The sequence below is a fragment of the Aythya ferina genome (assembly GCF_964211825.1).
Source record: "Aythya ferina genome assembly, chromosome: 1".
Classification (NCBI taxonomy): Eukaryota; Metazoa; Chordata; class Aves; order Anseriformes; family Anatidae; genus Aythya; species Aythya ferina.
Window position 1 is genome coordinate 94,254,788 of NC_140296.1, and position 20,577 is coordinate 94,275,364.

At 41.2% G+C, this 20,577-nt stretch overlaps 1 protein-coding gene across 1 annotated transcript; it reads right to left on the minus strand.

Moving 5' to 3' along the window:
* Positions 1–1,447: 1,447 nt before the first annotated feature.
* On the minus strand, positions 1,448–16,439 carry ETS2 (ETS proto-oncogene 2, transcription factor). The gene is made up of 10 exons (XM_084505662.1): positions 16,041–16,439; positions 12,951–13,022; positions 9,855–9,975; positions 7,870–7,989; positions 7,241–7,441; positions 6,347–6,430; positions 5,287–5,529; positions 4,890–5,153; positions 4,040–4,158; positions 1,448–3,080 (listed from the first exon to the last, which is right to left on the minus strand). The coding sequence occupies exons 2-10, from the start codon at positions 13,020–13,022 to the stop codon at positions 2,865–2,867; spliced, it is 1,440 nt and encodes a 479-aa protein (XP_084361788.1). The 5' UTR covers positions 16,041–16,439; the 3' UTR covers positions 1,448–2,864.
* Positions 16,440–20,577: the final 4,138 nt, after the last annotated feature.

Genomic DNA, 20,577 nt, shown 5'->3' on the forward strand with positions numbered 1-20,577 from the left:
GCAGTGTTTTCTGTGTGCACTGTGAGCAAATATCCTTTATTAATTGTCTTCTGGGTCACACCGGGTTACAGCTTGTACCACTGCATTGACCCAACCCAGTGCAGGATACCAGGTTTTGCTACTGAAGACAGAGTAGTGTAGGCTGTGTGTCAGGATACTTGGTTGCTTCTGCTATCATGAAACGTCTGTTTCTACTGAGCAATAAAAACAAGCAACCTCCCTTTAGTACCTAGGTTTAAGCTATCATTGATCATGCAAACCAGAGACAAACACACTTTTGGTCTGAACAAAAAAAAAAGGGCCTGAATTCAGGAAGAACAGACTGAAAATGGAACTTTTACAGATTGAGGGAACGAGTAAGGTTTTGTAGCCAACGTGAGAGAAAGACACCCAGGGGAAACAAACAAGTCATCATTACAGATTATAGCTGATTTTGGAAGAAATCAGCTATCTCCCCTCGATAGGGCCACATCTCAAAGCAGGTCATTCAAGTATCTAAAACTTAACACAGTCTTTTTAGGACCATTCCCTCAAACCCAGGGAAACTTGTGGGTTTTGTTTGTTGCTTTTGTTTTCTCTTTTTACCACTTTCTGGCTCAGCCCATGCAAATCTCTCTATAGCCCTTACATCCTTTTCACCCTTAGCATGAAACCCTCCATGGCCAACACCCGCTGGGTTGCATGTAGGCCTGCAGCAGTGCTTGGGGTGAAGGGAGGAAGGATGTGGGTGGCTTCTTTTCCTCCACAGGGACTATGAAAAGTAAGATTAAAGGATGATCTCTGCAAACATAGAAGACCAGGGCTGTGGTGTGGTGCAAGATGCAGACCTACCCTTTCAGCTCCAGCCATTTAGAAAGGCACATTCTTAGAAAAGTTACCCACCCTTTTCTTCAGATCTTTAACATACTGCTAAACCAGGGTGACAGTACTGAAAGCAAGATCCACACTTAGATAGAGAGAAAGCTTAAGAAACCTAAGCACCTAAAGCACCTAAACCGCATTTAAAAAAAAAAACAAAAACACACAAAAAGACTTCTGAAATATAATGTGTAGGGACAGAGAGGAATATGAGATGAAGATAATTATAATAGGCTGTCTGCGATAAAATCAGGAGCAGTTCAAGCACAAACAGTCTTAACACACCTCTGTTCTTCCATGTATTTACCCATAGTTACATATTAGTACACAATACAACTCAGAAATGCCAGTTTTCTTTCAAAGGCATGGAACAAAGGCATTAGCTTCTAATTTATATCTAAACACAGAGCACTGGCATCTATTTAGTTTAGTTCAAGGCCATTAGCCTACCAATCTTGCATAATTTCCTCTAACAAGCTTTCTACAGCCACTTCCCCCCCCCCCCCTTACACCCCTGCAGAGGTTTATTTCAGGGATATTCCTCCCCCTTCCCTTACACTCAAACTTCGTGTTAAAAAAGCACAAGCTCTTTTTCTTTCCTGTTAAGAGGTTTTTAATAAGGACTTGTTTTTAAACCTCTCACATTGTACAACACATTTAAATGTACATCAAGCTCAGATAAAAAATAAAGCTTTCTTACAAAGTACATTTTTCCAGTGAATTGTGTATTTTTTGTGCAGTAAAAATAGCTGCTACATAAATCCCTCCTGATCTTTGAAAAGGAGTCACAGTTATTTCCAAAAATAGAATTCATATTTTCATCATACAGGATAAACTGCAGGAAGAAGACAAGTCAACTGAAAAAATAAGGCTTGTATATAAATTTTGTTTAAACGACATGCATAGAAGTTGAAAAACATATGCCATTTATAAATGAAAAAAGGTAATTTTATCCATATTTTCGTTTTTCAGATAAAGAAGAAACCACAAATAGGCCCTTAATGTCCCAGAATATTATATTAGTTTCTTGTAAAAATGCCAAAATGCACAAAGAATTGCCAACTTCAGTCTTGGCAAAATACTGTGCCTGTCCTCCCCCCCTCCCCCCCATACATTTCATATCATAGGCATACCATATGCATGCATACTGAGTATGTATGTTGTCTCCTAGGCCAATTAAATATTTGCAGAAGGTTGTATAACCTAGACAAACATGAAATAGCCATTTGATAAGTTTACATTCATCCTATTTCAAAACACACATACAATTAGTTTAATTTACACTATACAATATCTGTTAAATAGGAACATTACAGAGTTTCAAAAAAATAATCACAGAATATATACAAAACTGGATATTGAAATGGTATGATTTTCCTTCCCTTCTTAAAAAGGGTGTTTTTTTTTTTTTTTTTAAACAGTTGCTACATCTGGTTTTGGACACAGAGTGTTGATGTACCTGCAGCACATTTCTGAAGTAATAATAATAAAACGTGCTTGAGAACACATTAATATTCTTCTTACTGCTCATTTAAAATAAATTATATACTTCTTAAATAAACTGCATGATATAAGATGGAAGCAAGGATGACTGTATGTTAAAAAAAAGAATCTGAGCAATGGTTCTGCTGCATCACTGGTTTCCTCATCCAACCTTTGGTTTCAAAGCCAACCCATCATATGGCAGTGTTAAGTAGCCGAAACACTTTATGTGGCAGTACAGGTAGTTGAAATGCTCAAGCCCAGAGCATTTCTGTGTCTTCATGACAGAGCTGTGATCTGTGCCAACATCCATGCTGCTCAAGTGCATGACACAGCAACAACTGAAGCCACTGATGAAATAAGGCCACTTCCTTCCAACTTCCGCTGGTTACAAAAAAATCAGTCAAGGTCCTTATTTCACCACCGTTGCACCCATCTGAACAGCCGTTAGAACTGACTGCAGATGGCTCCTGGTCACAGTCCCAATGCTGGGTCTCCACCGGCACGGCACCAGGCAGTCGGGCTCAGTCCTCGGTGTCCGGCTGCACCCCCAGCATCGCGTGCAGCTCCTCTGCTGTGTACCCCAGCAAGTTCTGCAGGTCACACACGAAGCGGTACACATATCGCTTCCCTGATGTCTTGTGGATGATGTTCTTGTCATAATAGTAGCGTAGCCCTCGGCTGAGTTTCTCATAGTTCATTTTTGGCTTGTTTTTTCTTCTTCCCCACCTCCGTGCCACCTGCCAGTCCAAAAAAGAAAGCAAATGTAAAGGATTTGTTCAAGACATGTTCTTTCTGTTAGTGGCTAATAAATGCAGCTACTAAAATCCCTTCTCAGTCAGAGCATTTTATCTACTTGGATGTACCACGCGTGGATAGCACAAGAGTTGGTGAGTGGACAAACTCCAAGACAGCCGCCAGCTGCAGCTTGACTAAGGTGAGCATGACAAAGTGGCAGTGAAAAGGACACCTCTTGGCAGGGGATGGGCCCAAATGTGTTTAAGGAGATCAAACTTAAGTGAAATATAGTTTCTCCTTTGACAGGAGACACAGTTTAAGAGTTCATTTGCTATTTAGCAGCATGGAACAGCTTTTTAAATGGAAGTTGAATTATAAGAAGTCCCTTGGAGTTGAGGATTCCCCCCTCCTTTCCCTTATTTTAAGTGGAAAAAAAAAAAAAGAGGGCTTCAGTGGACTTGGTATCATGTCTCTTAACACATGAACTTTGCCACTGATAACGGTAATTGGAAAATGGAAGTGTATTCTCTTTATTTTTAATGCCAATGCTTTAAGCTTCTAACAAATTTAAAAAGCAGCTCTACCATATCTGCCGTTTATCTAAATGACCTGAGATACCTCAGGTGCCTTTTCCACTCATCTTTGTGCAATCCCAGACACTGCTGATTCAGTCACATTAAGTAAGTTAATCTACAGTATTGCTTACCCTGTCAAAACAGCTAACTTTGTATGTTACTTTTAAGTTTTGAACTACACAATGAGTTCTCATAACTGCAAGCAAATGCTGCTATTCCAGGGGGAGGGGGAGCATCCCACAGCATCCTGACCACACAGTAAAGCATTTGCAGATGAAGAGACTTCAGCAAGTGTCTGATCTTGCAAATGCTTTATGTTCAAGATGAGGCCCACAGATGGTGGATCAGACCCTAAATCTTTTTGTAGATTGCAATTAGCCACATACCTCATCTGGGTCAGCAAGTTTAAATTCCCATCCGTCTCCAGTCCAACTAATAAAAGACTGGCAGGATTTGTCCGTCAGTAACTCCAGCAGGAATTGCCACAGCTGTATAGGTCCACTGCCTGTTAAGAGAGCAGGGGTGGGGAGAAGCCACAATTAGTATTTCGGACAGCTCTTATCACAATCCATATATGCAACCATACTCATACCACACAATAAGTCTTACTATTGCTCCATTTTTAATTTTTTTTTTTTTAAAGTTTTAGAAAGAAGCCTAATTAAGATTTCCCTCTAACACAAATCTGCTCATAGACATGTTGAAATTAAAACGTCAGCTTTGTCATAGAAACACAGGATCTGATGCAACCTATGGCTTCCCTTCGTTATACAGATTCTTTACCCCTCCCTCCCACTTTGCAGCAGCTGCAAATCAGCCCTTATGTCCTGTCCTGAAGCCTTTGTCTTGTCAGATTTTCTATAGGAAAATTCTGATTTCAGCAAGGACTACAGGAACAAGGTCCTCATAAGTAAGCCAACACCTGCAGAAACTCAGAACTGAGGAACACTTTGTCACTGAGAAATACTGTTAAAAAGTTTACCTCTTTTCAACAGATCAGAAAGTACATTTGAGTTCTACAGCATTCCAATGTACTTGTGTTCTTAACTTAGATGGATAGTCCTAGGGGACTTTCCTTATAAACATTTAGAATTGAACCTCCTCATGAGTAGTGGTCTCTCACCACCTTGTAAGACACACTGTGATACTACACACCTTTATCAGCACAGACACACACTTATAGAGAATAAATATGTTACATAAGAAGAGGAGTGACCATTTTGCTTCACCACTTACCAGTAAAGCCAGCTAGAATTGCTGCTGGTATAACTGGTTTCCCTTGCTCTACAGGATCACTTCTGTCTTGAATATAGTCTTTGAAAGACATTGTAGGTTTGTTCAGACACAAGGACTGGCTACAGTCATCTTCAAAACTCTCATAGGATGGCACACGCTGTAAATCCACTAGTGATGACTGGCTGTTCCAGGACTGCAGCATTGAATCTGAGCTTTCGTAACTTTCTGCACCACTGTCGCTAGATTCGTGTTCTCTAAGTTTACCTTCATAAAAAAAAAAGAAAGAGGAAAGTGTGTTTTTCCTCCCTTTTCTAGCTTGTATGTATAAACAATGCAAGGGAGGGAAAGATATATAGGGTATGGTTTCAGATTCATTATTACATGGATAGTAACTCACCAGAATTATCTATCAGCAAGTTCAGATTGCTTCTTGTGAAATCTTGATTTACTGCACAGTAGTTGACCCCAACTGCATCTACTTGGGTTTTAGGAAACAATGAAAACTCTTGTTCTGGATTGAGGAGATTTGGTCCCGTGGAAGTCTGGCAGATGTCACTCAGGAGACTGGGTTTGGGATAACTGAGGGCTTTAGGGTATCCAGGCATTTGCATTCCATAAGGGGTCTGATCCACATTAACAGCTGAAGGAAAAAAAAAAATAAGAGAATGAATTAAATGGTTTTCTCCACAGTCCCTTGAACAAACCAACACACCTCAAGCACCCCACTAGAGCTATAACACTAAGTAGTAGTTTTCCCGTAAAAAATCTGAGTGGTGTTAGATGCTATAGAGCTCCTAGAAAGGCTACTGACATCACTGAGAAGATTCTCATCTACTGGGCTCCAAATCAGATTCTGTTCATCTCCACCTTGAACTTCAGACCACAAGTATGTATATTGTCTGTTCTTCAAGGAAATTACAGGGCTACAGAAAAAGCTGGAGAAGCTTAAGTGGTTTTGAGGAAGGCCCTCATCATTAAGCGATGTAATTAGGCTGACCTAGAGATCAAACTGTGGTTCAGTAAAACAACACCAATCACACAATCTGAGAGAACGAACACTTTGTCTCTATGGTTGTGCCATACACCGTCAACAGCTCTGTTACGCTTCTACAGTCTTCAAAAGGGCCTAAACATAGCTCCTGCTGCTACTTTTTGACTGATTGATAGAGGTGGGAGTGGTCACTCTGCTCCGCAGATGTAGGCTTTGGTATTCAAAGAGGAAATTTGTTTTTTCATAGCCCTTGTTCTTCAAAAGATTTCTGATATGAAATAGATGACAATTAAACAATACTAGGAAAGAAGATGGCAGCAACTGAAGTGTTTTCCTGAAGCATAGTAACTATTCTGGTACCATTTTTTTTTTTTTTTTAAAAAAAAAAAGCAACCCCCCCGGGATCTGTGACAAGCTTAGAATAAACATACCATATCTAAAATGTCAAATTTCTTAAAATACTTACTTAAGGAATTATTGTTAACCCAGTGAGGAACTGAGGTGAGATGAGGGTTCTCCACATATTGATCTTGTGTCTTCTCTTGACTGTCTGGAGAGAAGAAAATAGAAAACTTGGTTTTATGATTTTAAAGAACTAACCCGTAAAGAATGTTTCTGAATCCAAACGTTTCTGAGTCAAGTAGTTTGGGGTCATCACTCACATATTCATTACTAACATACTTCAACTTCTCTCTCTCATAAGAAAGCCACCAAAAAAGGTGACCAAAAGACCTCACAAAAAAAACACAAAAAACTTCTAGTAGGTTTGAAAACCATCATACGAATCGAATTTTTAGCTTAAAACAAAAATAATAACATCAAAGTCCTGAACAATTGCAACTACAGAGTATTACACTCCCGTATCAAGGGAACACATATGGAGTTTTAGCAACACCATTAGTGTTCACTTAAGATGCCTTAGGCATCCTTGACATCTTTACAATCATTTACTGAATAATCTCAAAACACTACATAAAAGAAACAAAACCAAATGCCTGTAATGATGTGAACACATTTTGTCCAACTTTTGGTTGAATATATATATTTTTAGCAAATGAGGTACTGCAGTAGCCTTATCCTAATCTCGTTTATTTCAATGATTATTCTAAATAAAACTTGACTGCAAGAGATACTCAGTCTAAGCACAGAATGGCTTCTGCAGATACCTGCACGTGTCCTTTGTGTGCAAATGATATAATACAACTATTGATAATGCTTTTATTAACCAAGTTTTAAATTTAATCTTGACTTTTCACATGTAACAAAAACCTTTCATAGTGAAGTAAGTGTTGAAAGAGTCCTATTTCTGTCTGTCAGAGAAGCCTTAGAACAAAAGACTTCTTTCTGTCTCTGTAGTTACCTTTTATCATCTGCTCCAGGTGTTCCCACAGAATATCACCCACATAGTCAGGTGCCAGTTCCAAGAAGCGCTCCTTGCCCAGGTTACAAAGGTCTTGGCCACTCATAAGAAACTGATGGAAGTTCACATTTGCCAAGCTAAACTCATTGGTAGCCCAGGAAAGCCACTGGCAAACCTGCTGCTCAGTCCACAGCCAGGGATCTGTAAGACAGAAAGGATCCAGTATTTAGAGAACTCCTGACCTGTGTCAGCTTCTGAAACAATCTTCATTAGAAGGCAGTGAATGAAAGAAATTGTTAACCACAAGTTACTTCATTCTGAAGCCTAAGCTTCAGAACTAATTTATTTTTGAATTTAAAAAGAAGTCCTCTATTTTCCTTCCGCATTCACTTTTAATCAGAGATGTCCTCAGCTTGGTTGTCTCTCTTAGGCTGCCAAAATATGAGATCTCCAGGCACCCATTTTTAATACCAGCAAGTTTAGTCTTTCCGAATCAAGCTGTGCCAGATTCACATAGGATCCATTCTTGTATTTCCTACTGACATCATTCTTTCTCTTTTGAAAGAGCCGCTATTCATCGTCCTCCTTAGCATTAAAAAAAAAAACACTAATAAATAGAAAACACTTACTATTTGGGATTCCCAGCCGACACTGTTCCTTTGTGAAACCACTGAAAGTATCTTTCAAGGCCTGACTCATGACAGCCTTACTGCACGGGGTTAACAGAGGCAATTCACAGTTGTTGGACTCTAAAAGAGAGAAAGTGGGAGGAGGGAAAAAGAAGATGCATTAGCTTTTAGGCCAGTGAAAAAAGTGCCTTGGATGCTAGAAACTATGTATTTTAAAACAGAAACAAACATGGTAAATCCATTTTTCAGAACATCTATTTTTCAGAACATCCAGTCTGACTTAACATATTGTCAACACTGAAGTCTTTGCAGTACTGGGTTGATAACATTACTTCACGATAAATTAAATCTTTACTAGTTTTCATCATATAGATCCTTACTGACTCTGAATAGTTATACAACATGACTTTGTTGCAAGGGACTTTTACTAGAACTTTTTTTTTTTAAAAAAAAAAAAAAAAGGAAATGAGACTGCTTTTTCCTATTTTCTCACCTCTAATTTGACCTCAGACTTCTTTATTTTAACTCTAGACAGCCTTCATTTAGTTTGAGAGCTAAGTCACTGACAGTAGGGTTACTAAGAACTAGCTTGCACTATTCCACACCATGTTCCAGCAAACTGTTTCTGACCTTTCCATGCATTTCACAGTCACCTGAACCAAACAAGCCACTGGTCACAAGCTGTTGCCCAGTGCCTAAGTAATGCAATAAAATCCCAAACCAGCATCATCCTAGGCCATCGTAAATTACTAATCTGCATAACTGATCTTTATGTTTGCAAACAGATCACATTTTAAGGACAAATTTAGCTTCCATTTCGCATTTCTTACTGAAGTATCTTCACCGAAAGATGCCTCATATTACTCTGAACAAAGAATTTATAAGCTCAATAAAAGTAATTAGACTCTCTAAATGTTTCAGATTAGGAAAGCTTTTACTCATATTTGGTTTGTCATTGGCACTGTTAAGATAGGGGGTAATTTGAGAACACTGTAACTACCTCACTCCTGCATCCCTGGACACCTGAGAGCCTCTGAAAACTAGCACACAGGCAGCACTTGAAAGCTCTGCTGTGTGAGAGGCATGTAACGGTGACGAGGTATATAAAGGCGGTGAATTATCAGACTTCAGGCCAGTTCATGAATGTGTGTGGCTGTTCTTGTTTTCCTGGGTCCTGACTACTACGTACAGGCTCCATTTGACCCAGCAAGTGGATCTCATCACCAGCCACAAGCTTAGCTTCTGTTTTTAACCACACCCATCCTCAATATATGCTAAGACTTGCTTTGCTGACCAGAGCAGGTAACTGATTAGGATCTCATGTTACAATGTGAAATGAAGGCAGCATCAGATAAAATACTGACTTTTTTTTGTGAGGGAAAAAAAAAAAAATCTAGTAAAGGAGTTTAGGCAAGGATTTGTATAGAACTATTGGTAGGTCCTATCTTACACACAAAAAAAGACTTGTAAACATCCTCACCCCTGTTCCCCCCCCTTCCCCCCTTTAAGGTTAGGTGTAAAACAAATCACTAGGGAAAAAGAAAAACAAGGACTGTTCTAGGATTTAATGCCAGAGGGTCAAAAAAAAGCTTGCAGAATACTTGCAACATCTCAACCATAATTAAATTGTAAGTTTAAATATACAAAATATATATTTTTTAAAGTATTGTAAGTATTATAAATTAAGTATTTTAAACTGCCTTAAAACGAGCCCTGCTTTAAAACCTAAGGCTTCTTCCACGGACTGTCAATCTACCTTAGACTACTGAATCCCAGATCCCATTCTTTTACAATGCAGAGAACAGCATCAACCAACAGAGCAACTCACACAGATAAAGTCATGGCTCTAAACACAAACCCGTGTAATTAAACAAATTTCTTTTTAGGAAAATCTACATAGCACTTGTAAGAGTATAGGGATGAATTAGACCCCACAGATTTTTCTCTGATCTCTGGATTGGACCAAGGAACAAAGTAAAACTTACCATAAGAAGTAGAATCAAATCCTGTTGGCACTTCTTGAAGCGTTTGATCTTCATTTAGTGATAAAAAATATCCACTAAAGAGGGAGTTTGAGCTATCAAAGGTGTCAAACGCTGGCTGACGCTGCAAAGCAACAGAATAATAAAAGCCTTAATGTTAGCATTTTGCTGGAGCACTATCAACTCAATTGCTAGGAAGTGGTTGCATTCAGTTTCCTAGATTCAGATCATGCACAACCACTATCTTGAATCAACTAACTCGTGCCTTTGAAATGTAAACACAAAGACAGCCTATCTTTTTGTACATTAATACAAAACAACTAACACTCAGACCACAGTACTAATCACATAGCATGTTCTGCAAGTCACAGTAAAGCAAAGTAAGGATATTCTAAGTTTTCCTGTAATTGAGATTTTTAACAATAGAGAATGCATGCATATTCCCAGATACACTTTGAAGAAATTCTAGCATTTCCTTAACCCATTAAATTCACTGCCCACTTGAGTTCATGACGGCAGAGGCAGGACTGGTAAATATTGGAAAAAACAATTGGCAGTGAAAAGACCTACAACAGATTTATACAATTTTTTTTTTTTTTTAATTTATTTAACAGCAAATCCTTAGTCTGAACCCCATCACTTGAAGCTATACAGGCAGTTTTACAGGACTTGAGGACTTTTATACTTCTGAGTTACTGGATTTGCCAGCCACTACATTTTGCAGTCTTCAAGTGCTCAGTGAAATAGCTAATTTAATTATACAGAAAGGGATAAATAGGAGGGTAATAAAAGTGTTCCAGATAAAAACGCGTTCTACTGATGCATTAGCAGCCTTATAAATAAATACCGGTACATTTTGAAAACCTAACTTGCATACTTAACTTGTGTCAAATAAATATGCTAAAAACAGACTACAATCACTGGGTCTCTCCAGCCACATAAGGATTTGGTGGGGGAGGCAGGGAAACGTGAAAAAAAGGAGGAAATAACTTTAAAAACAACTTATGCAACTTGTCTGTTAGTCATAAGGAAACAGTATCTGCACCATCCAGAGGCAAAAACGGATAAGAATCGCCCAGAGATCTCAAAAGCACCTGAGGACAGAATATTGTTCAGGAAAGCTACAACACTTATGACAGCTCAGGGAGGTTAAGACTAAGGGTACTTGCAAATGCTTCTTTTATTTTTTAAGCATGCAGCGGTATGCCAGTTAGTGCCCAAACAGAAAATGTAGCTGAGGACAAGGCAAAGATATTTCAGGGCTGCATTCAGGTGCAAGGCAAAAGCAACCCGAACGATGTTTCTGCAATAGCAGGAAAGTGTTAACATTTCCACATGTTCCCTAACTTTCGTTTTGGTATCCTACAAGGTTTGGAGGGGCTTGGAGTCTTTCTTGCACTAGGTGCCTGTTGGGTGCTCTTGCTACTCCTCCCCAGCCCCTCATACGAACCCTAACAGGAAACTAAGGACCATCAACCTTTATTTGTATTTTATAATAAGCTGTGATGCATACCACTATATTCATTATGAAAGCATGCATTCCACAGAAGAAAAAGCTGACAAAGTACACAATATCATGTCTCTAGGGGTTAACTGGATTCAGAAATCCCCACTAAGAGCTGGCCAGTGGAGACAAATAGCATACAGTCAGTTCAGGTGCCAACCACAGCCAGCAGAAGAAGAGTCAGAGAAAACCCGTGAAAAACCTCACAACCGAACGAAACAACACACTAACATATTTGGCAATTGTTATTAAAGAATTCTTGGTACATTACTAGATAAAAAACACTGACTCATCGCTAGTACCTAGAAGAAAGGGCAAGTTCTTTCAACATAATCTGGAAACTCCTGCATTTTGTGTAAATAGCTGACCCTTATCCTGAGTCACTGGAAAAAATGCTGTGGCATGTGAATGAGTAAAATCTATACTGTACTAGTTTCACATTTCAAAAAGGATTAAATTAATGTTTAAGCAGGTTCTTGTTTTAATAGTAAATCAAGAGGAAAAAACAATGTAGAATAAATTCTGCTTGTCCTATCAGTCATGCAACCATTTTATTTGCTTTTTCAACATATATTAACAGTAATTATTACAGAAAAAAAAAGTGAGAGCAGCTACAAAGTACTAGAATACAGGTCTTGATTTTTAATTAATTACATGTCGACCAACACTGACAATCTGCTTAGTACAACTACTGTGTTCAAGAGCACACAGCTATCAAGTTGGGGGAATCTCTTTTGGACCCTGTTGTTGCTGGGGCAGTAGAAAAAGTGAAGAGGGGACAAAGTATCAGGAGGTAGAACACTAAAGTCTCACTAACTGATTCTAAAACCGTGTCTAAACTAATACACAGACATTCTTCAAAGTTAAAAATTAGGAAGTCACTTTCTGTTCTTATTATGAGGTTTACATTAATCAATACTGTGTTAAAAAAAATGATACTGGGATGAGAAGTAGCATGCACGAATGTGGAAGTGAGAAACACTTAACAGACTGAGTTGTTATAGGTTAATTATCTTTTGCCTTCAGTTTTTAAGCCGTTTTCCAAACAAGATAATAAACACATCTTACCTAAGGATAAAATATATTGAATAAATAACTTTGGTTTCTTACTGGTATTGGACTGCCATTTCATATAGTTGCATGCAGTAAGTATGAAAAAAGGTTTTTCACACAATAGTCTTGAAGAATGAGGTTTAACTAGAGCTAACAGAACAACACTGCCAATCTGCTCAAGTTAGCTATATAAAGATCACTCATACTGCCAGGCCTGGAACCTTTATTTAGACTGAATTTCTATGATCTCCAATGAATCTGGGCTCAACTCTTGTCTACCCTCTCATTTTCAAATCCTTAGGACAGGGGATGTAAGATTTATGTTTCCCTCAGTTCCACTTTGCTCATATCCACCAAACTCTGTGGGAATACTCTAGAAGAAATCTACAGGTCACAATCAAGCTATTGAAACTTGAACATGCATTCAGCATTGAACATGGTTGTACAACTCTTTGCTAGCATTAATAAAAAACACAGTACATGCCCTAGCCAGGAGATAAGAACAGTGGGGTTTAAACAGCTGCTTGCTCACAAGTACTCACCTTGAGCATTCCTCTGTACATGGTCGACACGGGAGCTACTTGATCCATGTTTCTGATCCCAAATTCACTCATCTGAAAAACAAGAGGGGTCACATGAAGTATGTTGCTATTGAGGAAGGAAGCAAGTTAACAGAGGCATCTTTACATCTCATACCGCTTGAGCACGGACTGCGGAACAGCTCTCTGTGTGAGGTACAGGCAAAGCCTTTTTCATTGCCCACATCCCAACTGCACAAGGCACAATTCTCATCTTGCTTGAACAGCTTTTAAGTGGAAGACCTTTCCCAGGCATCAGCAGAGTTAAGAGTTTTGTGATATAAGCCACAAGAGGATGATTAGCTTGTGATACCCAAAGGGAGGTCTTCTAGTACCTCATCTCATTAGACACTCATAAAAGCCTACAGAGGTCCTTTGTCCATCCTATTGCTTAGAGTCACTTTCTAACTTTTCACCCATTATCTTAAACATTAAGCCTTTCACTATCTTTGCTTACTATATTCATGCCTACATGCCACAATTCACTCTGGACTTTGCCTTTTCAAGTACCGAAGAAAAACAACAGGGCGCTCACCACGCTACAGGCTGGCATCCATCCTACTCACTCCTCTCATGAATTACCTCTGGAAGCTAACTCCAGGTACCATCAGCCTGCTTCCTTCACTAGGCAAAGCATCTCCAAACAGTATTATTTTGCCCATTTTCTAGACATGGGATCAGTGTATTTATACACCTTTGGAAGGCTCAGGTTTAAGTTAAGGGGTTCATGGCGTAAGATGTCCTTCTTACGGAACTAGGACCACCAACAGCTACTGAAGTCAAAGGTATCACGTTCCCTGTGTTACCAGGAAAAGGATTGTGCATGGCCTGTATAACTTGCTCTCATACATATGACTCAAGGAGTATGGCGATAAGATTCTTATCCTTTTACTGACCTATGAGAGATCAAACATAAGGAATAAAGCCAATTTTACAACCATTGTTCAAGTTTATCATGATGCTGTAATTCAGGTGTCAGTAAATGATCCCTTATCAGGCTAGACCGCAGCAAGTTGTTTCAACGATTTTCCTTCTACAAAGCGTTGTGCTAAACTATTTTGTTTTACAGAAACTATCTGAAAGTGTGCACCTCTACTTAAACAAAGTCACAGAGGATATAAATAATCACAGTTCTGTGGGAATACCAATAATTACAAGCAATTTCTCTCCAGCCATTTTAACACAGGAAAAAAATAAATCAAAATACAATCTTGAACTCAGAAAAAGATGGCAAATGAGAGCTTAACAAAACAAGCAGAGCCCACCAAAATGACAAATTCAAAGTCTGTCTGTATAGCAGAGGAAAAGAAAAATACCCAACAGCTAAAGACAGATCCTTTTCATCCTCCTCTATATGCAATCACCAAAAATAAAATAGTAATAAGAGTCCTCAATCTGAAAGGCCCATTTCAGCTTCACTATTACGAGATGTGTGGGGCTTATCACCAAAACAAATTAACTGGATACAAAAAGAACAGTCAACTTATACTTCATTAACGCTACCCAAAAGTGCAACCTACTGAATGATGGGTTTTACCTCAAATAGCGTGTACAAATATTTGCACTAAATTACACATCTCATTGAGCACCAAAGAATTTTACACAGCGTGAGTCTCACTCAGCAAGCATCCTAATATTTTCATTACATTTCCCACAGTTTAAGCTGTTTACCCCGCATTCAACTGAGCTTTTTAAAAACAAACAAACATATTGCCAATTCTAATACCCTGTTTTGACGCTGAAATCAGAGGTTATATAGCTACTTATCCCTACAAGCCTTACCAGTGGGAAAGCACTTGTAAAACCACTATGCACATTTTCAGTGATCTTAGATCTCATCCCCAGCGATTGCTACCAACAGGATTTCTGACAATTTCAGGTGCAGTCCTGGCCTCTGCATGAATTCTGTTGGGAACTTTCCCACTGATTAAAAGGTTTTCCCTCCTTCCAGGCTTTTTGTTTGTTTGCTTTTTCGGACACACTTCGGGCACTAAGAGAGGGTTCACAAGAAGCCTTCATTACTCGGCGTTGCTCATTAACCCAACTCGTTGCGTTTCCATGGCCTTCCCTGTGCGCTACACACCTTGTGAAAAAAGGCATCAGAGCTTCGGTCTAACAACCCAGGAACATCCTAGCATGTTTTGTAACACTCTAACCATATCTCTCAGGTTATTATGGGTTCCTATAGCCTTTGCTCGCCACACATCAGCTTCCCACCCTGCAGCACAACCAGCAACAAGCTATCAGGACCAAGAAGGAAGCGTAGCTTCTCACAATGAAAGGGTTAAAGCCTTTTTTCCCCCCACTGGACTCCAAAAGCTGCAGTTTGAGCCCAGAAAAGACACTAGGGCATGATGTGCCCGGGCCTCGCTTCCAGCTCCTCCGCCGCTGCTGACTGCGACTTGCCAGCTATAATTGGTTTAACTGGCAGGACACCTTCTTCAACACCCCCGCAGAGCCGAGCGGGTGAACCAGAACAGGGTCAACAGGATCAGGCACTTATTAACTAATACTCCTGAATTCTGATCAACTTCTCCTCAGCAATAACCGGGTGCTCGCCCACAGCCTGAGCGGGCTGGGAACCATCCCAGCCGGGCGACCTAAGCCACGCTAGTGCCTGCAGTGAGAACACCTCCACGGCTTTTTTTTTTTCTTCTTAAAAATAAAGAAAAAAAAAAAAACACAGAAAAACCCTAAACCAAGCAAACAGAACCCTACAAACAAACAAACAAAAGGGATAACCGGGCTCCTGTCAGCAGGATCTCGTTTCCCACCTCTGCCCAACCCCCTGCAGCTGCTTGGGGAGGGGGGAGCCCCCTTTCGGCACCCAAACTCCGACGGGGGAAATTCACCCGACCCGGCGTTTTTGGGGTCCCTTTCGAGCACCCTGTGCCCGTTAACCCCTTCCTGCCCGCCTCCCCCCAAGCCAAGCCCTCCTCCCCCGCCGCGGGCGGCGCCGGCCGCCATCACCCCCCGGGTCCGGGTCCGAGTTGGGGGCGATGCCCGGAGCCCCCCACCCCAGCTCGGGGCTCCCTTGGGATTCCCCCCGCTCACCTGGCCCCCGAGCGCGGAGCTCGCCTGCTCCTCGGCTTCACCCCCTCCTCGGCGGCAGGGTCCAAAAAAAAAAAAAAAAAAAATTAAATAATAAAAAAATAATAATAATAAAAAAAAAAAGAGAGAGAGAGAGAGAGAGAAGAAGGCGCGCTGCCTCTCTCCGGGAGCCAAAATATCCTCGATGTGGCAGAGCCGGCCAACAACAACAGCGGAGGAGGAGGAGGAGGAGGAGGAGGAGGAGGAGGAGGAAGCGCCGGCTTGATCCCAGCGGAGAGTCCCGGAGGAGGAGGAGGAGGAAGGGGGCGGGAGGAAGGAGGAGGGAGGCGGGCGGCTGCGTGGGCGCTGCCGAGCCGAGCCGATCCGAGCCGTGCCGAGGCGCCGCTCGGAGCCGTGTGCGCTGCGCTGTGCCGCGCCGCCCGGCCTGCCCGGCGCTCTTCAGCGGGCAGGGGGCGGTGGCGGCGGGGGGACCGCCCCCCGGAGCCCGGCCCCTTCGCCGGCAGGGCGGCGGGGAGCGGGGCGGAGGCAGGGGGAGGGCTAGGCCAGCTCGCAGTGCCCGGGTTTTGGGGGTCTGGGGGGGTGCTCTGGGTGGCTGTGCTGGGTGGGGGGTTGTGGGAGGGGACCCCCACAGTTTGGGGAAGGCAAAAAAGGCAGTTTGGGGTCGTTCCAGAAACACATTTTCCCCCCACAGTCTATACACCAGATAACTCATCACGGACATTTTCCATGCTTAATTAATGCCCGGCCTCAAGAAAGCTAAGATGGGAGAATCAACACCGATGTGCCCAGCCACCTCCCCTGCCCAAGTGAGACCCCGAGCCCGGGGAGGGCAGCAGCCCCCGCATATCCACCCTCGCTTCCACCCTGTGCTCCTCTAGGTTTCTGGTGACCCTCAAGGGAGCTGAACTGCCTTTAAAAAGCTGTTCTCCAAGCTTGCTGTGACAGGCTGTGTTATTTAAACTAACTCCCCATCTCAAATTAACAGTTGTGTCGTGTGGCTGTAACTTCTCTTGGGACAGGAGCCCCCGGTAGCTGCCACCCCTTGGTTCCTCACCAGATTACATGTGACCCTTTGCTGAAGTTGTGGTTATTTGTACCAACAGAAAGCTACAGTGCCTTCGGCTGGTGGTGGTGGTGCAGTTGTCAGGGCCACCTCCTTTGATGCTCTCCAGCTATTTCTGGCCACAGCAAAGGCCAGACCGTGCCACTTGTTGCCTCAGAGTAAGATTTTTCTGGTATTTCTTCCAAACTCTTCAGAATACCTCCTCCTCTCCTTAGGAAAGTGGCTGGTACTCGTTTCCTTATGGCCAAATGTCACCAGGCAAGTTGTGACAGCACACTTTGAGACTGGAAGAAAAGTCTTGATTATGCCAGTGACATTTCTCTCTTCGGGAGAGTCCCGATCTAATGAGGCAACATCTGTTAGAATCCTAAGGGAAGCCATTAAAAACTGTATGTCAGCTGGATAGCAGTTTTAATTATAACACTGACAAAAACAATTGTGCCACCCTTTATACAGGGGAAACATCTGCCAAAAAGATAAGATGAAAGGCTGGGAGTTATTTATTTCTTGCTAAATTGATGTGCTGGAATCTGGAACAAAATGATTAAGTTGTCCCTATTTTCCTCTATTAAAAATCTTATTTTAAAAGTGATTCTTATCATATACATATATTTAATTTCATTGACACTTATTGCTGGTATAAAATTCACTGTTGCTCCATTACAAGTGGTACACGCTCAGTAGTCTGGAGCGCATGGTATATATCAAAACTGAACAGTGAGGGTGGCCCTGCTTGGGTCAGGGACATGCAGAGCTCCTTGCTGACCTGGATTGGGTTCCCTCTGTACTAATCATTGTCAGAGAGTAAAATCTTTATGCTAGAGAAATAAAGAAAAAATAGTTTTTGTTTTGGTTGAAAATGCTTCTGTAGTATACAAGTGTGTTTGTTTTATTTTAGGAAGTGTCCATCCTCCTCACAATTGCTTTAGCCCTTATCTGTGTTTTTTGCACGTGTGTTAGTATACAGAGAGATAAAAGGAGGAGCTATGTATAACCTGATGAATAATCCAGGCTGTAAATATTGGACATTTTTTGTTGTGGATCCACTGGTGTTTTCTGTTTTTTTTTTTTTTTTTTTTTTTTTTTTTTAGCATGAGGGAGAAGTAGCTCCAGTACTCAAGGCTGAAGTAACTAGAAAGACAAAAGGAAAGCGCAGAGATAAAGATAATAATAATAATAAATATTTGCAAAATCATTGTACTAGGATTCTGTGACAGTCCAGATAAGACTTTTTTTTCAGTCCTTGTTGCTCATAAATTTCTTGTTTTAAAGAGGACCCATACTGCAAATAGGTTTTTTATGTTTTTTGTTTTTTGTTTTTTTTTTTCTTCATCTTCTTTCTCTGCAATGGTATCTCAGAAATATGTTGAAAAAATGACCCTCTTGTAGTGCAGTGAATTAAGGTGAAGGATCTTTTAGCATTTGTTACATTGTTCAGGTACATGACGTTTTGTGCTGAAAGCAATGGATGGATGTCCGAGGGGATAATTTGGCCCCAGATTTCTGACCTGAGCAGCTGCAATGCTAATTTGCAGGTTCACCGGAGGAGAGGAGGAACAGCTGAGTGCTGGGGCATCCCAGGGATGCCTGTGCCAAAACAGAGGGGGAATAAGATCCTAAAAATGTAGAGGTTTAAAGCACAAAGAGGGAATGAGAGGCAGCAGGTATGTGGCAGAGCCGCATTGCATCCAGCACTCCAGCGAAGGTATGACTTACTCCTCCAGAATTTCTCTTGCGACACTGAGAGGACACTCAGGAGTGAAAACCCTTTCGTGCTTTCAAAGTATGCGCTGAGCACTCATCTGCATGTTGGCTCAGCTCCCCTGCCCATGTGTGTTTGGGGCATGCGTGGCCCTCCTCCTCATTCTTCTCCTCCTTCTTTTTCTCCTCCTCCTCCTCTTCGTGGCGAATGCCTGGGATCACGGGGTGACCAAAACAGGGCTCAGCACCTGGCCGCCCCATCCCTCTGGGTAAGGTAAACAAACACCCTGGTCATGCATTGAACAGAGGAGGCTGCCTGCTTGTGCCCCCCAAAGACAATTAACAATGAAACGCCAGCAGGGAGCATCTGTAAGATCACAGCATAAAGGGTCTCGGGAAGTGACAGCTTTGGAAAGTAGAGACCTGGTTATCTCGGACTTCAAACAACACACTGTTATAGTTGAAACAAAGGATGAAACTCGTTGGCCCCATGGTTCAAACACAGCTAAACCAAAATATTTATACAGGCCTGGGGAAACGGCGGTATCAAGAAGTCTTTACGTACGTAATATATTCTTCACTTGCTGAGGAAGAGGCTGTTAAAATAAAACACCACCAACCATCCCCACCGAAAAGCTCTCCCCACAGTACATGGTGAACAAAATATGACCAAGATCATTTCTGCGAAGGCATCTCCGTGAGTCATAAAGTATGGCAAGCTATTCATGTGTGTCATTATTCTTAGCACATGCAAACCAACACTAGTAATTACCACAGAGAGAAAAAAAATACTATGTCAAAGTTCTGCCAACATGTTTGAACAGTAACAAAAATCACTGCATTTCATCTGTGTTGCATAAAGCTGAAGGAAATTAAGTAAGCTGTCAGCTCCACCATGTATAAAAATGCGAAGTTCTTCTGCTTCTCATTTTTTCAACAAGTGAAAATGTTACAGGCGTGCTTCAGGTAATTGTTGCCAGTGGACAGAGGGAGATGCCTAACACATGAACTGTATGATGGTGGATCATATGACAGAAAAAAAATAAACCTTTACCCTTCATACTAAGGCAGAAGATCAGTCATTAAACTAGCTAGTGCTTAAGGGATTGCTCATACCATTTTGGGTGTATTTAATTAATTTCATCCAGTTTGAGGCATAAAATAAAAAGCACATGTTAATATTTTAAGGCCAAGTGTATTCAGAAACTGACGAGCTTAATAATTGTTTTTGGATGACTGTGCTCAAAAAAAAATACACTTTAATGTCCTTTAGCAACAGAGCTTTTTCTTTTATTCCCTGCATTTTATGTACTGCTGGTTTCATTTAAAAGTTACCCTGCTTGTGCACAGGTTTACGATCCTCTTGTTCAGCTCATGAATAACTGTGATGTGACCTTCATCACCACGTTTGCTCTCCCGTCTGGGTAGGCAGAGGCACGCTCCTCTTACCAGTTAGAGCAGTCCTGCGTGTTGCAATCGGCACGGTTCCCCTCTTCTCCTCCGTGTCATGAAAAAACATCAAGAGTTTTGCATCTTTCTCTGTGGCTGTAAAAGCTGCATGCTCGCACCTGGTAAGTTGTCACAAGCATTTTAAAAACTTAAGCACTAAGTTTGTTGATAACAATATTTACAGTACGGGATGGGAGAGACCATTACTAGGAAGCCTGTTTTATGTTGCCTATTACTTTATTTATTATTCTCAAACTACTTTCCCACCCCTACCTTCCAGAGGAAATTCCCTTTTTGCACCATTGGCTTTTTCATATCATTGACTTA

Bases quoted from the DNA above. Each gene is read 5' to 3' on its own strand.
- ETS2 (XM_084505662.1), bottom strand. From the start codon at position 13,022: ATGAGTGAATTTGGGATCAGAAACATGGATCAAGTAGCTCCCGTGTCG. The intron at 9,976-12,950 runs GTGAGTACTTGT...GTTGCTTTGCAG, and splicing joins TGTACAGAGGAATGCTCAAG to CGTCAGCCAGCGTTTGACAC. The intron at 6,431-7,240 runs GTAACTACAGAG...TCTTCTCTCCAG, and splicing joins CCTGGAGCAGATGATAAAAG to ACAGTCAAGAGAAGACACAA.